The sequence below is a fragment of the Scaptodrosophila lebanonensis genome, unplaced genomic scaffold (genome assembly GCF_003285725.1).
Source record: "Scaptodrosophila lebanonensis strain 11010-0011.00,11010-0021.00 unplaced genomic scaffold, SlebRS2 tig00001412-arrow-pilon, whole genome shotgun sequence".
NCBI lineage: Eukaryota > Metazoa > Arthropoda > Insecta > Diptera > Drosophilidae > Scaptodrosophila > Scaptodrosophila lebanonensis.
In genome coordinates this window covers 452879-467439 of record NW_022060739.1, presented here as the reverse complement: position 1 = coordinate 467439, position 14561 = coordinate 452879, and the positions used below count along the sequence as shown (strand labels likewise).

Below are 14561 nucleotides of genomic sequence, written 5' to 3'. Positions count from 1 at the left end.
TAAGTAGGAATTAAACAGTTTGCCGTCGTTTCTTTGTGCACGACTTACAGACAACATTTTAATTGGCTTAAAAGCAGCGACAGGGAGAGCTTTTCTCATGTGAAGTTGTTTCCTGAAGTCGGAGAACTTGTATTTTTCGCTCTGTTCTTAGACAAATTCGACCAGAACCAAAGGCGATTAACTCCTGTCAGTTTTGTAAATTGCACAGCTGTTATCTATATTATTGTATAATCATATTTTGTACATTCCGAAGCCAACTTAATTACTAGTATTTCTCATCTAACCCTATAAATGCATATTTATCCCTCTATCCCAACGTTTTGTGGTCAACTGGCGTGCGGTTATAACCAAAGCAGGACCACTTGAGGCAGCAGCCAGCACAGCACGCGTCGCCAAACTAACGAAGCAACCCACCACGAATAGCAGCACCAACAACAACACCAACAACAACAGCAACAGGAGTCATGGCACTTTAAAGCGCAGTCAGGTGACCGCAGCTACGGCAGCAACCACCACAGCGCTCGCAACGACAATTACAACAACTTCGCGTAACGCCAAAACCGCAACAACAACTACAACACTGGCCATCACAGGTAACGGAAGTTGAAGCATGCACAGAATGAGGATGAGGATGAGGATGTGGATGTGGAGCACAGCCAAGCATAGTTGGCGTTGCCACTTTAACTTTGCACCACAAAGGCCGCAAGCAGCGCCACGCACAACGTTCCAAGCACCACTTGCACCCGCACCCGCACCCGCACACCCGTTAACTACACACAAGCACGCGCACACACTCAAGCACTCAGTCTAAGCACTAAGTTTTCTGTTATTGTCGTTGTATTAGTTATGGTGAAGAGGATTTATTTAGTTATACCTTTTCTTTATGTTGCAACTTCTAAGCAGTTTCATTAAAATGTGCCTTAATAACACTTAATACTTAGTATTAAGACTCCCGATTCTCCCCTGAGCCTATACTTTTTGAGATCAGCTCAAGGTTTTATTTTCTTGTTGCTACCTTTAATCGAGGAAGTCACTAAGTTACTAAACATTTTTATCAACATGTAGCTGGTAAACTATATGCTCGACTAGCTAGCATATTAGTAATTCGAAAATGATCCGTAAATACCCTGCATCGCCTTGAATGTCATCTGCTCTCAATATAAACAAGGAAAAGACAAAAAATTTCTACACGAAAAGTTACGATCAAAATTATTACTTTATTCACTTTCGCCTCAGTTTTTGTTTCAATTCAGACCATAAATCGTCAATTTTTAACACCAATTCTTCACAAAATCCAAAAAAAAATACAACATATTTACAGTAAAATTGAAAAAAAAAACAAAAATTAATTTTGAAAAATGCTTTCGCTACCAAAACTGTTTGTTCGCCGATCCTGTGTACTGCGCAGCTGTCTGGCCGCAACCTCCCATTTGCCTTACAGCAACAACTTTTTCAAAATGAATTTCAAGCCGCTAATCAATCGGGACAAACAGCGCAAAAATGTTGCGTCAATAAAGGAGTTGATCCAGGACGAAGAAAAGCCACATGAATTATCGCCGCAAGCGACGCCGCCATCGAATAATCAGCAACAACATCAGGAGGTCAGTGCCAGCAAGGACCGAATGCCATCTGTGCCAAAGCAAAAGCTTCCACCACCACCACAAATAGAGCAGAAAAGGCGAATGTTACCCGCCCCCCAAGTCAACCAGAATCGTGGTTCCAAATCAATGGCTAGGGGAGCACCTGCTGAACGACCAAATATCTCCAATCAGCGCGATAAATGGGTAGCTCGAGTCTCGCCTGAGATGCAGCGCAAATTGAAGGCGGCTGGACAGAATCCTGTGCCACAAGTCATGCCTTCGAATCAGAGTCAACATTCGGACTCTAACCCATTGTCGGCAAATAACCAATTCTTTGGTGCCTCACAGACCAATCAAGAGGGCTGGCAAAAACCGAAAATGGATGACGAGGATAAGCAAATTGAAATCAAGGGTGCCTCCACGGAAAAAGACCGCAAGTCCTGGCTTAATCGCATGAAGGGTACTCAGCAGAAAAAACAATCAGAATGGCTCAAGGAGATGCAATTAAAGCAAGAAGCGGGTCGTCAGTTGCATCAGCAGAGAGTCCAACAGCTGCAGAAGCAAACACCGCCCATGTCGGGTACTCAACATTCGCCACAAATGGCCGCTGCCAACCAAACAGCTACATCAACGCAGGCGCCCTCTGAGCCTGCACCCCCCAAGAGTCCTGAGCGTCAGGCCTACTTGGCAGCGGTGAAGGAATTGAATTCCTATCAAATGCACGATCCGGCACCTGGCCGTGCTCAAACGAAAATAAAGGCACAGTCCAGTCCCGTTATACAAGAAACCATAGCCTGCTTGGAGAAAACAGGACTAGGCGTTAAGGATCTGGAGCGCATACCAGTCATCCAGGTAGCTGGAAGCAAGGGCCGTGGCTCCACCTGCGCCATTGTAGAGTCCATTCTGCGAGCTCATGGCGTCAAGACAGGTGTACTCTGCTCCCCACATATGTTTCTTACCAGCGAGCGGATCCGCATTGATGGCGAGCCGCTATCTGATGTCCAGTTCAGCGAGCTTTTCTGGAAGCTGAACCATATGTTACGAGATGGCGCTGGACCTGGCAACATTTCGCCTCCAGCTGCCTACAGTAAGCTGCTCACAATAATGGCCTTCCATGCCTTTCAAGAGGCCAATGTGGAAGTGGCAATCATAGAGGTGGGCAGCGGTGGTGCTAACGATTGTACAAATATTACCGAGCATGCACGCACTATTGGCATCAGTACGTTGGGCTGGGAGCAGAGCTTCGATCTAAGTAGCTCCATGCGGGACATTGCCTGGAATAAGGCGGCCATAATGAAGCCGAAGGCAAACATCTTCATCAACGTAACCCAGCCGGAATGCTGTGAAGTGTTGACTCAGAGAGCCAAGCAATTGGGTGCCGATTTGCACCGTGTACCCAACTTTCAATCATATATTGATGGTAATATGGCCAACAAGGCATTGCTAACTAAAGCCCACCATAGCATGCGGCTCAATGGGTCGTTGGCCATTCAATTGGCATATGATTATCTGCGGACCTACAAGCCGCAGTATGTAGTCGGCTTTGATGCAAACACCATCCAGCTAACTCAGGCAGCCGCTCGCGGCATCGAAACATTCCACCAGCCAGGACATTTTCAGTTTATCAAGCACGATATGTTCCATGTGTATCTGGACAGTGCCGACTCGCTGGAGAGCATGATGGCCTGTCGCGAATGGTTCTACACAAAAACCCGAAGCAATCGCACCCCAAAGATTTTACTCTTCAATAAGGTCACAGAGTTTAATGCCAAGGATCTGCTTACTGTCCTCCGCCACAATCTGCGCTTTGAAGAGGCCTGTTTTGTACCCAGTCCCAATTACTTCGAGGGCGAAAATTTGGAAGAGGACGATTCCTCATCAATGGTCTGGCACGGCATGGAGGAATTACAGCGCGCCAAGCGCAATGCCAGCAACTGGCGTGCTCTGTGCGAAGAGAGCGGTCGTAAGGACAACTCACAGTTATCGATATCGATTGGCGCCTTCTTCGAATATCTACAGAATAAGTATGGCAAGCAAAAGTACGGCATGCGCAGCGATCTGGACGTACTGGTGACCGGCTCCAGGAAACTTGTGGCTGCCACCATCACCACTTTGGATAAAATGAAACGAGAGTCGGGCTTTTAGAAATCCAGCTTATATGGCCAATCAGAACTTATGTCTACAGCTTGTGTTTAAGTTTTGAATCTGAAATTTTCTGGTGTATTTTCGATTCTTGTTGTGCAATAAAAGCTCCAGTTTCAGCTGGCCACAGGGCAAGCTCAGTTCCAAAACATCTGCACGTCGTCTCATCTCTGTGCTCATGTCAAATGTCGCACGCATCAGCACCCAGCACTCCCTAGCTCTCCGTCGTCTCTGTGGTGATTTGTGGCCTTCCTCCTCGTTTTGCAAATTATGCAAACTTGCAGGTAACTCAAGAGCAAAGTGTGGGACTATTCATCAGTCCATGCCCCATGACTCAGCGCTTTCTGTTTCTAATTAAGCATTGTGACTTGCACACTTCACTCTGGCACCTGTCGCACCCATATGCAGCACACACACACATCTGTACACACAAGCAGCTGGCGCCACTTAAGCATTTTGATATTCATTTTTAGGGTCCAACAACATGCCCTACGCCGGCAGCAGCAATGGCAGAGACCCCAACGCCTCCGCCTCCAGTGAGAACAGCTATAGCAATGCCCGAGATCTCTCGCAGGACACACTGTGGCATCTCCAGGCCACTGCTGGCCAGCAAATCTATGTGGAGCGCCCACCCTCCGCCTTTAGCGATGCCCTGGCCAACTGTGTGGTGGACTATGCCGGCTATTCGCCGCATATAAATACGGTGACCAGTTCTCTTAGCCAGCAGAACTTTTCAGCGCAACCACCGGCATCTGTAGCGGGGCCACACGAGATGCTCCAAGCGGCACAGCGTTATGGCACGTTGCGAAAAGCCAAGCCTCCGCTGCCGCCTCAGCGTATGGAGCATCAACAACAGCAAAAGCAGCAGCAGCAAACAAAGCTGGGTAAGTACTCGGAATGTGCAGCAAACACTGTACCATATTTCAATTAAATTAAGGTTGAATCGACATGAAAAAGTTGTTGGAAATATACAGCGACAATATAAAATTGTACACTTAGTATATTACAATCAAAACTAATTGGAATGTACAAATATATGTGTATGAGCATGATTAAAAGTGATAGCTGACGTTTATCAAATTTTAACAAACTATTTGTTTATTTTCCGCAAAAAGTAAAAAAAAACTCAGTTTCCATTTCCATGGCTGTTGGACTTGCTTGCTTTTTTAAGCTTATATGCAAAAGCTATAGAGCTGCGCATGGTTGAACCGAACTACAGAAAAAATTTCAAAGTTTTATTTTATCTGCAAAAATAAATCGAATGCTATGAATGATTTTAAAGCTAAAATACTGTGAATATATTTGGTTTGTAATAAACACGCTCTGCTTCTGGATGAAACAAATTATTTAATTTTGCTAAGTTTCTCATCCGTAGTTATTGTTGTTCAAAAGTTCTCGGTTTCCATAACGATAAACACAACGCTTCGATTTCTACATTCCTAGTCACTACATGCTAAATGCCAGACAATAAGATTGTGTTGTATGTGTACTTATATTGAAAATTTTATTGAAATTGAAACACATCCTTGGACAAACAGAAATATTCAATTGAAAGCAATGCAGTAGAGGGTTGAATAAAAATTATGAATAAAGAAAGATGGAATCATATCGAAATGCATTACTTTTTTAAAACGCTTTTAAAGGATTCTCTGAAGAATGCTCACGTTGAGCGCTCCTCTCTAGTAAATGTTGGGTTAAACGTTACTCTTAGCGATAAGCTGGGGCAGTTGCTGTCAGGCTGAGATGGCTGCATGAAATCAGTTTGATTGATTATGCACTTAAGTGCGGGAATTGTGTGAATAAGTGTGTATGTGTATTTGTGTTTGGGCATCGCATTCTTATAAATAAAATAGAAATGCAGCAACTGACACTAGCAAGAGACGACAAGCAGCAGAAGCGTACAGCTAGAGAGAGAGAGAGAGAGAGAGAGCCATGTGCAGGATGTGTACAATTTGCATCTGTATCCTTTTATGCATGAGCAGAAGGCAGCAGGCAGCCAGCCAGCTAGGCACCAGGCATTGCTCTTGGCTCGCTTACAAACAATCACTAGACACACACAAATTTTCGTGCATACACACAGATAAATGCATATAAAATAGTCAGCTCTTTGCTTACGCCCGCCCGGCCCCGCATATATCAAAAACAACAAAGCGCCCTAAGCGACAACTATCGTGAAGCAGCAGCAACAACGCCAAATACATGCATGGCCCGAACTCGCCACCGCCCTCTCCCATCTGCCGTCCTTCTCACAGTTCCGTTTAAGCACATGCATAAAAAAATACTAACAGAAAAATACCAAAACAAACTGCAGCATGGCAAGAAAAATGTGAAATGCAAGAGAAAAATATTTTACAAAATCAAAATCAAACAACGCTGCCAGCTATAAGTGAAGTGAATCACTGAACAAGCACAGACGAGAGAATGCCACATGGCCATAAAAACGATGCACTGAAGTGGCACTGACGTTGGGCAGTGCTGTGGAGGGGAGGAGGGGGTTGGAGGTGGAGATGGAGGAATAGTGACAGCAGTTGCATCAACCAAACGAAAGATCAAGCAAGCAGCCAAGGTTTTTAAGTACCATGGGAATCATGGGAAAACAGTAAATAAATTCGATGCTTTTATGACACTTTCTATTGAGATACTTGTATGTAGAGAGACAGCCACTAAATTCAATGCGCCGTTCACCCACTAGCTCCTATCTAGCTGAAAATGACGTGAGAAATGATCCGATACGAAACCACTCTCAATCATAGCTACTTTATTGAAAACACTTCGAACTTAATATACAGCTACAGTAGTCAAGTGGCAAGCTATTTTTTATGCTCTTTAGCAAAGTTGTAAAAGGGTTTACAAGCTTAGTGCGAATGTTACGAATAGAAGGAGGATCAGTCAAGCGAATTCGACATAACCTGTCCCTCTCTCCACATGTCTGTCTATTGAACGCAGCTAGAATAATCAAACTTGATATCCAGATTATCCTAAGACGGAGAAAGTTTGTGCTTTTTTTCAAATTGCGGCTATTACTTATTTTCCATAACTCCCGTAATTCTTGGAAGTTTTTACTTACTTTTACTTTCTGCCATCGTGTTACGTTTCATCATGACAGATTTATTGTTAAGAAACTTATAGCCCTGAATGTAATCTCGATTATCTTACACTGCGTGCACATATATAGCATTTGGATGCAAAATTTGATGTCCCTAGCTCTTAAAATCACTGAGATCCAGATGTCCATAATGTCCGTATGGAGACAGAGATGGCCACCTTTTGCCTGTTTCATTTTTCATTTTGCACAAACCTAATATACCCTTGTAAATTGAATGCACAGGCTATAAAAAGCATTGTCTATTATGCTGCACACATGCAAGCATGAACACACAGTTGTTTTAGTGCCTTCTGCATGCAATTAGACATCGAGAGAAAATAAATGCTGCTAGCTGCTGAATATAACACATCCCACTCCCGCCGAAGGCCTGCCCAATTGTTCGACCATATTTACCATACATTATGAACTTGTTCTAATCGGCTTAACACGCTGCAGGCATCCGACCATAGAGCCCAATGGCAACACAAAACATTCCAATTAAAAGAAAGCAGGCAAAGTCGAGTTTTTGGGGCCACAATAAAAACAGGCAAGCAAAACAAAATCAAAAAACGAAATCAAAACGGAACAGAGTACAAGGCAAAAAATCAAAAGCAAAATTGTTAACTTCTTGTGCAATTTTGGCTGCAATACAAACGCCAGAACAGCAACAACAACAACAATAACAAAAAAGAGGAAGCTGGTCAAAGCATGCCAAGGGACGCAGAATGGCACTCATTGCCTTAGATGAAGACACAACGGGCGCTTGCCAGTTGTTTTTGTTGCTTATGCATTTGGCATGCCAAAAGGAAACACAAACAAAAACAAAAACAACGCCGCTCGACATTCAAGCGCTCTCTGCTGCAACTTTAAAGCGTAAAGTTTTGTTGGCCAAAAACCAAACTACCGAACCATTGAGCAAACCATCAACCACTGCTCCATGCCTTTGACTTCGATTGCAAATATTTCATTGCCCTTCCTGTTGTTGCCATAGTTGTTGTTGTGCTGGTTTTGCGCAATTTACGCGGCCATTGCTCGCTAGCTTGCCCCTAAAAGTATGCCACGCTTTTGAACTATCAATGGCGAGGACGCGTTTGTTTTTCCAAAAGATTCACTCGCGCTATTTCAATTGCTGCCGATTTGCTGAAACACCAAAACGCGCATTGCTATGCCAAACATTTACAAATACAATTTCTGCATTCTTGATGTTGCTCTTGCCATTGATGTTGTAATTGATGTTGTTGCTGTGCATTGAAACAGCTCAACGGTTAAACAGAATTTGAACAGCAATTCGAACCTCCGACAAACAATTACAGCAAGAGTCAAATAAATTAACAATTAGATGGCATATTAACCGCATCAATTTCCGTGCAACAAACCGAGAGAACCAACCAACAGCGCATCATTAACAGTTCAACAAACACACTCACATATACATAAACACACATGTGCGTGTTTTTTTTTGCCGCGACACCATAAATTATGTTTCGTAGCGCAGCAAAACAACGGCAAAAAAAATTTAATGCCAAGCATTTTCGACAAATTTTTCGGATAAACATTTTACGTAATAAATTTATTTTAATTACAACACCGAAAGTGTGGTGGCCATGGTTATGGAGCATAGCAGGCTGTGGTCTGTCTGGGAGTCAGGGGGTGGGGCGGTTATAAATGCGCTTCAATTAAATGAAATATTCATTGGCATAAATACGATAGAGAAAGCGCACAGAATGGTAAGCAACAGAGTTAAGGAAATGCCAAGGGAAGGGTAAAGGGCTAAGAGGAACGTCAACATACCTGCGGTCGAGCATGTTTTATGAACACATCCAGCAACGACAACAAGGACGTCGGTAACGATGGTGGCAACGCTTACGGTGCCGATGAGCAGCAGGATGTGCATATTAACAACAAAAACAACAATACAGTCAAACTTACTTTAGAAAAATATTAATAAGGTGATTTCATATTTTGTATTGTTAATACATTTTGAGATTCCTTGATTTAACAACTTGAAGAAAAATAGTTCATAGGATAATAAGGAAATATTGAAATTCCTGCCACACTATTTAAAATATAGATATCAACGCGAAGTCTGATATATATTTAATAATAAGCATAAGCACGCTGTTTCCCTTACGCAAAATATTGTGAGCACCTGAATATTTAAATTGCAATTAGAAACCGAAAATTGTCCCGTTTATCCACTTCTGAAATATAACAATCTGTCAAAAATCATAATCAGTTTCAGAAACTGTTTTAAAAATTAGATTTTACTCAATTCCTATTAGTTTATATAAAATTTTTATGTTTATCAATTTTGAACGAACGTCATTAAATATTACCGATTAATTATCGATAAAAATACTTTATTGAAATTTTATGTTATGCTGGTAGTTAATAATCATTATAATCCACAAGTTATATTATCTATAAGTGTATGAAATGAATGAAATGAAATCTTGAAATGAGATATTGTTCTTACAGGTAATTGTAGTTAGTACATATATTTGATAAATCATTTCAATATTGATTTTATCAATATATGTTTTAGACAAATATCGTGACTAACTTTTATGTTATCGGTAATGGAATTTCCATTTATTTCGACTTCATCCATATACAAGGAGTGTACCAAAGTAAACAGGAGTTTAAAAAAAAAAAAAAAAAAATTTATTTTATTCAAAATAGTCTCCTTCTGCTTTAATACAGCTTTTTGCACGATCCAAAAGCATGTCGAACGAGTGTTTTAGCTCGTTGGCCGGTATGGCCGCCAGTATGCCGGTGCAAGCCTTTTGAATGGCCTCTACGCCTGCATAACGCTTTCCTTTCATGGGCAAATGCATTTTCCCGAAAAAGTAGAAGTCCGAAAAGGTAGAAGTCCGAAAAGGTAGAAGTGCCATATCAGGTGAATACGGCGAGTGGTTAATGGTTAAAATGTGATTTTTGGTCAAATATTCGGTCACAAGCGTCGATCGATGAGAGCAATTTTTGGTCGTCAGTCAATTTGTGCGGAACAAACCGTGCACACACCTTTCGTAAGCCCAAATGTTCGGTCAAAATGCAATAAATCCATGTTTTGGAGATGTTCAATTCCATTTCCATCAACTTCAATGATGATTTCGGCTGATTTTTGATGAATTCACGCACAGTTTTGATGGAATTTTCGGTGATCATGAAATTTGATTGGCCCACATGTTGATCGTCATTTATGTCCTCACGTCGTATTGGTTCGAAGCTCATTTTCGCACCGATAACACAAACATACTGACACTTAAAACGCAATAACTTCACTTCCAATCGATGAAATGTCATGAAATTCTCACGGGACAATCGATAAAGACAGCAGATTCTAACGCACCAGTCGACATATAGATAGCGCCATCAGCTGGCGCTAAATTCAAAAAGTCCTGTTTACTTTGGAACGCACCTTGTATGATCGGTTTGCATTAGATATATAACGGTATAGCTGTGATTTATAACCAAACTTTTATATTCCATATAAATAAGGTCGATATGTCCATACAGTTGTGGTTTAATAATACATGCAAATAACAATTAAAAAACAAATTTTAATAATAATTGAACAATAATTGCTTACTTTTGAATGGATTTTGGAAACAAAGTAAGGGTATTCAGCTTTTTTGTTCGCAGTATAATCAAAAACTAACGATTAATTAAATTATAAAAAGATTTGTTTTTCAATTTATAAAAGTTTGACTGTAGTTTGAAAAACGAAAACAATAATGCAGGAAGCACCGCAGGCAAAGGGCAAAAAAGGCAATCTGCTACGCTAGCAATTTGGTACACTGGTAGCCGGTAGAGCATGTTAATAATTATGGGTCATGTGTGCGTGCACAGACAGAAGTCTGTCAATCCCTCCCTCTCTCTCACTACATATGTATATAGGTAGTATAGGTGTGTGTTTGCTGAAAATGCAGCTTTCAAACATGATAGCAATTTGACCAGAAAGGCAGTGCTGACGAGCTCCACCACCACCACCAGTCGCAAAGCATAAAATGTTTATTAGGTAATGAAACATAACAAGCAAGGGCCATAAAGTTCAAGCGAGCATGTCACACTTGCGCCGTCGTCTCAGCAACAAAGGCAAATGAAAATATCCCACTAATTTTAATTGAGTTTTTTTTGTTTTTGGTAGACAGCAGCAGTTAGTTAAATTGTTTGAACAGCCATCAATGCAATCACAAAACTGAACTAGCCCCACCGAGCAGAACCCAGCTAAGCCCAGCCCAACCCATTTAACTCGCACTAAACTCAGCTGAGCACCAACACCCACAGCTAAACGTATTTGCCAAACAAACTTCGCTGCGCGTAGATAAATTTTCAATGCGTGCGCATAAAAGTATGCAAAAGTTTTTGTGTGTGCGTGGCAACCGCAAACGACGATTTTCACTTCCACTTGACTTGAAGTGCAGCGACATCAGCAGCATTGGAGTGTGCGTGGCATGGCGTGGCAAATGCGAAATGTATTTATGCAAAACTTGCAATTGTTAACGCTAGAGAGAAGAAGCGATGACGACGACTACGACGACGACGACGATGACGGTTACGGCAACAAAAAGCAAAAGTGTTGCGCAAAATCAACGAGACATTTGCACACAATGCGCACAAAAAGTTGACAAAAGTTGACTTTTCACACACACAGACACACTCCTCTCCACACACACGTGTGCAATTCGCATGTAGTCTATATATATATATATATATATATATGTATAGTATATGTTTGTGTGTATTGCAGTATGCAGTACCTATACACTCTTACCTTTGTAGATAGCGCGACGTTGAGTGTGTTGGCATTTGAATTGAGTTTTGCATGGGCGTTGAGTGTTGATTATGTTCCGAGGCTTTAGAGTCAGAGCATAATAGGAAAGTAGAGTGCGAGAGACAGAGAGATACTTGGAATGTCATGCCACATTTGGTCTACGCTGATTGAATGCATTTGGAGCGCAAGCAAATATATGCAAGCAGCTTTCAGCAGTATTTCTCAATTCAACGAATCTCAAAGCTGCCTCAAAAAAAATAATACAAATCAAACTGAATTTAGTGCTTAAATGAAACCAATTTATAGTATGGTGTTATCTTAGGAATATAACGCAGCATACAAATATTGGAAACACTTTTCTATACTTATTCCACATAAATAAAATGAGTCCATCCTGTTCAAATCAGTCTTGTTTACAACATTTGATTCAACAAAACAAAATTGAGATCACGAGACTTAGGTAAGAAGAAAGTGTTTTCCAACAAGTTTTACTAAAACAGAGTCAGAAACCAGTTGAAGCAAAAACTAATCCAACTGTTGTCGACAAGACAGTGTTTCCAAGCTAAGGTCGAAAACCTAGAACTGCAAACTACAAAAGTCACAAAAGATTGGGGCTCAATTTGCAACTAACAAATCGGAACAAAAATCCTAATATTCGTCCCACCTTAACCATTACAAAATATCCAGTCCTGTGCTAGAAAAATACCAAATCTGAGCTTCGAAGCTGGAGGTATGAAGACAGTTGCAATAGAATATGGTATTAAATAAAATAAAACATTTAATACCTAATTTATTTAAATGTCAATTTTATAAATAAATTACAAATTGCAACAATTATACATAATTTATTAATAGGCCTAAATCGAGCTAAGCACAATAAAGAGAATAACCGAATATTGATTTCCCCAAGCCAACAATTTATTGCATACTAAATATCCACCTCTCTTTCACTCTCATTGCAGCAGACATAATACAGGATTTGGCAAATTAAACTAATTGCCAGTTGGGCAACATAACCAAATACAACAACTAAACCGTAGCCGAAATATGAACCATAGAAAAAAGGAATGAATACAAAATGTTTTCGACATAAGCGTTAAGTAAGTAAATTGGACAAACCAAAAACAAGCATTTTATTCAATTCTTAGGAGTTAAGTAGCAGCAGCAACAACAAAAACCAAATTAATAAATAACAAAAGTAACAGGAAAATTAATTTAAGGTATCTCTAACCCTAAATAATACGACCAAAAGAAAACACAAACAGCGTAACAAAATGCATATAACATATGCTTAAGACAAAAATGATTGTAAAATAAAACTCCAAAAGCACTTTGTACCATAGAATTCACAAGGCTCATTGATTTTAAAAGTACTCAAGCATGTATACGACATCGGTTTTGATATTAAATCGCCGAGGAAAAACATTTTTTCATTAATTTGGTAATTGCGGCCAAAACCGTGTGGTCGTTGGCGCATATTTTGTGACAGCAACAAATATATAAATGTAAGCAAACAGAAATGTATCATATTTCGGTCAAAACATGTAAAAATAGCTTGGCCACAAAACCAAAAACCATTATCCAAACACAAAAGCCACCTTTGAGGTTGCGGCGGCGGCAACAACGCGCCAAAATCATTTCTGACCCATTGGCGACTCGAAATCTACACCGCACATACGCATATGCCTGTATGTGTATATGGCATATGGAAATTTCGCAAATCAAATAAACAGTTAGGACAAAACGGCATTCTAATTGGCAAAGCACACACACACACACACACATGCAAACAATTGGGAAAATGGCATTTTAATTGCATTTCAGAAAAACTTTGACAGACAAACAATCACACACACACACACACACACACACACACACGCACGCACGCCCACACGAAGCGAAAGACAAAAGCGTGCAAACGCTCATTAAGCCCTGCCGTCCCGCTCAACCAAAATTATCGCATTTTTATTGACATTGTCGATTTGACAACAATGCAAATGATCAACTAATTGCGCTGCTAATTTCAATTGTTGCAACGATTTCGGCCGCACTTGTCGTCTGTAATAACAAAATTTTAATTACAAATTAACAAAGCCAAAAGTGGCGCCGACCGTCGCTCGTTTATATTAAATTGGCCAAATTGTATAAATTTGTAAATTAATTTCCATTGCATTCTCGCAATGGAAAAATCAGCGTACACACAGTTTTCAATTTATTTTAAGCATTTTTGCGGCCTAATTGGCGCTTGTAAATATACACCATACCCACTGCCTCCTACCAAATGCACAGTTATTCCATTTAATATCTAAGCCAAGCCTATTTAAAGCTGCCACTGCAACCAAAACAAAGTCCAAACTAGCTATGAAAAACGAATATGGGACGGGGAAATGGAAAATGGTAAAGCGTTTGCAGCCATTTTTAGATGCATATAAATCACAAATACCAGGAATTATGATTGAAAATAGCAAATCTCCTAGCATTCAAAACAAAAATGATGAATATAGAATACAAATAATACGTAATACAGCAGCAACAACAACAAATGCAATTTAAATTTAAGCTGCCCACATAAAAACGTTTTTAAATTACTCCGTGAGAGCCAATAAACAAATAAAATAATATAGTGTTACATATACGAATCCAAACATCACAGCAGCAAACACAGATAGAATTTGACTAAAATACACAAGCCAGAAAATATGCAGAATGTATAGATGTGTAGATGAGATATCAGCAATGTTAAGTAAGAATAATGGCAATTAGCTTAATCGAAAGCCATTCATTAGCCCCTGAGTAAAAAATTTCGTTCGATATAATTACAAATGCAGCCCTGATCTTCATACACTGCCATCTAGCGGTAACTTTTGTATTGTCATTTAGTTGGAGTAAGGCAGCCATGGTGAAGGTTTTACAAATATCATTTCATATATTGTAACTCTGAACTAAAATTAAATCCATTAAATCCAAGCGAATATTT

General features: G+C 40.3%; 2 protein-coding genes across 2 annotated transcripts in view; both read left to right on the top strand.

Annotated features, from left to right (window-relative positions):
- Positions 1–12816, top strand: part of LOC115631125 (Down syndrome cell adhesion molecule homolog) — a 109059-nt gene extending 96243 nt beyond the window's left edge. Inside the window, exons 7-8 of the mRNA XM_030527792.1 lie at positions 4224–4606; positions 12547–12816. Of these exons, the coding sequence (XP_030383652.1) occupies positions 4224–4606; positions 12547–12575 (412 nt within the window). The 3' untranslated portion in view covers positions 12576–12816. The remainder of the gene's footprint in view (positions 1–4223; positions 4607–12546) is intronic.
- LOC115631126 (folylpolyglutamate synthase, mitochondrial) lies at positions 1245–3875 on the top strand. Its single transcript, XM_030527793.1, has one exon. The coding sequence runs from the start codon at positions 1359–1361 to the stop codon at positions 3723–3725; it is 2367 nt and encodes a 788-aa protein (XP_030383653.1). The 5' UTR covers positions 1245–1358; the 3' UTR covers positions 3726–3875.
- Positions 12817–14561: the final 1745 nt, after the last annotated feature.

Bases quoted from the DNA above. Each gene is read 5' to 3' on its own strand.
- LOC115631126 (XM_030527793.1), top strand. From the start codon at position 1,359: ATGCTTTCGCTACCAAAACTGTTTGTTCGCCGATCCTGTGTACTGCGC.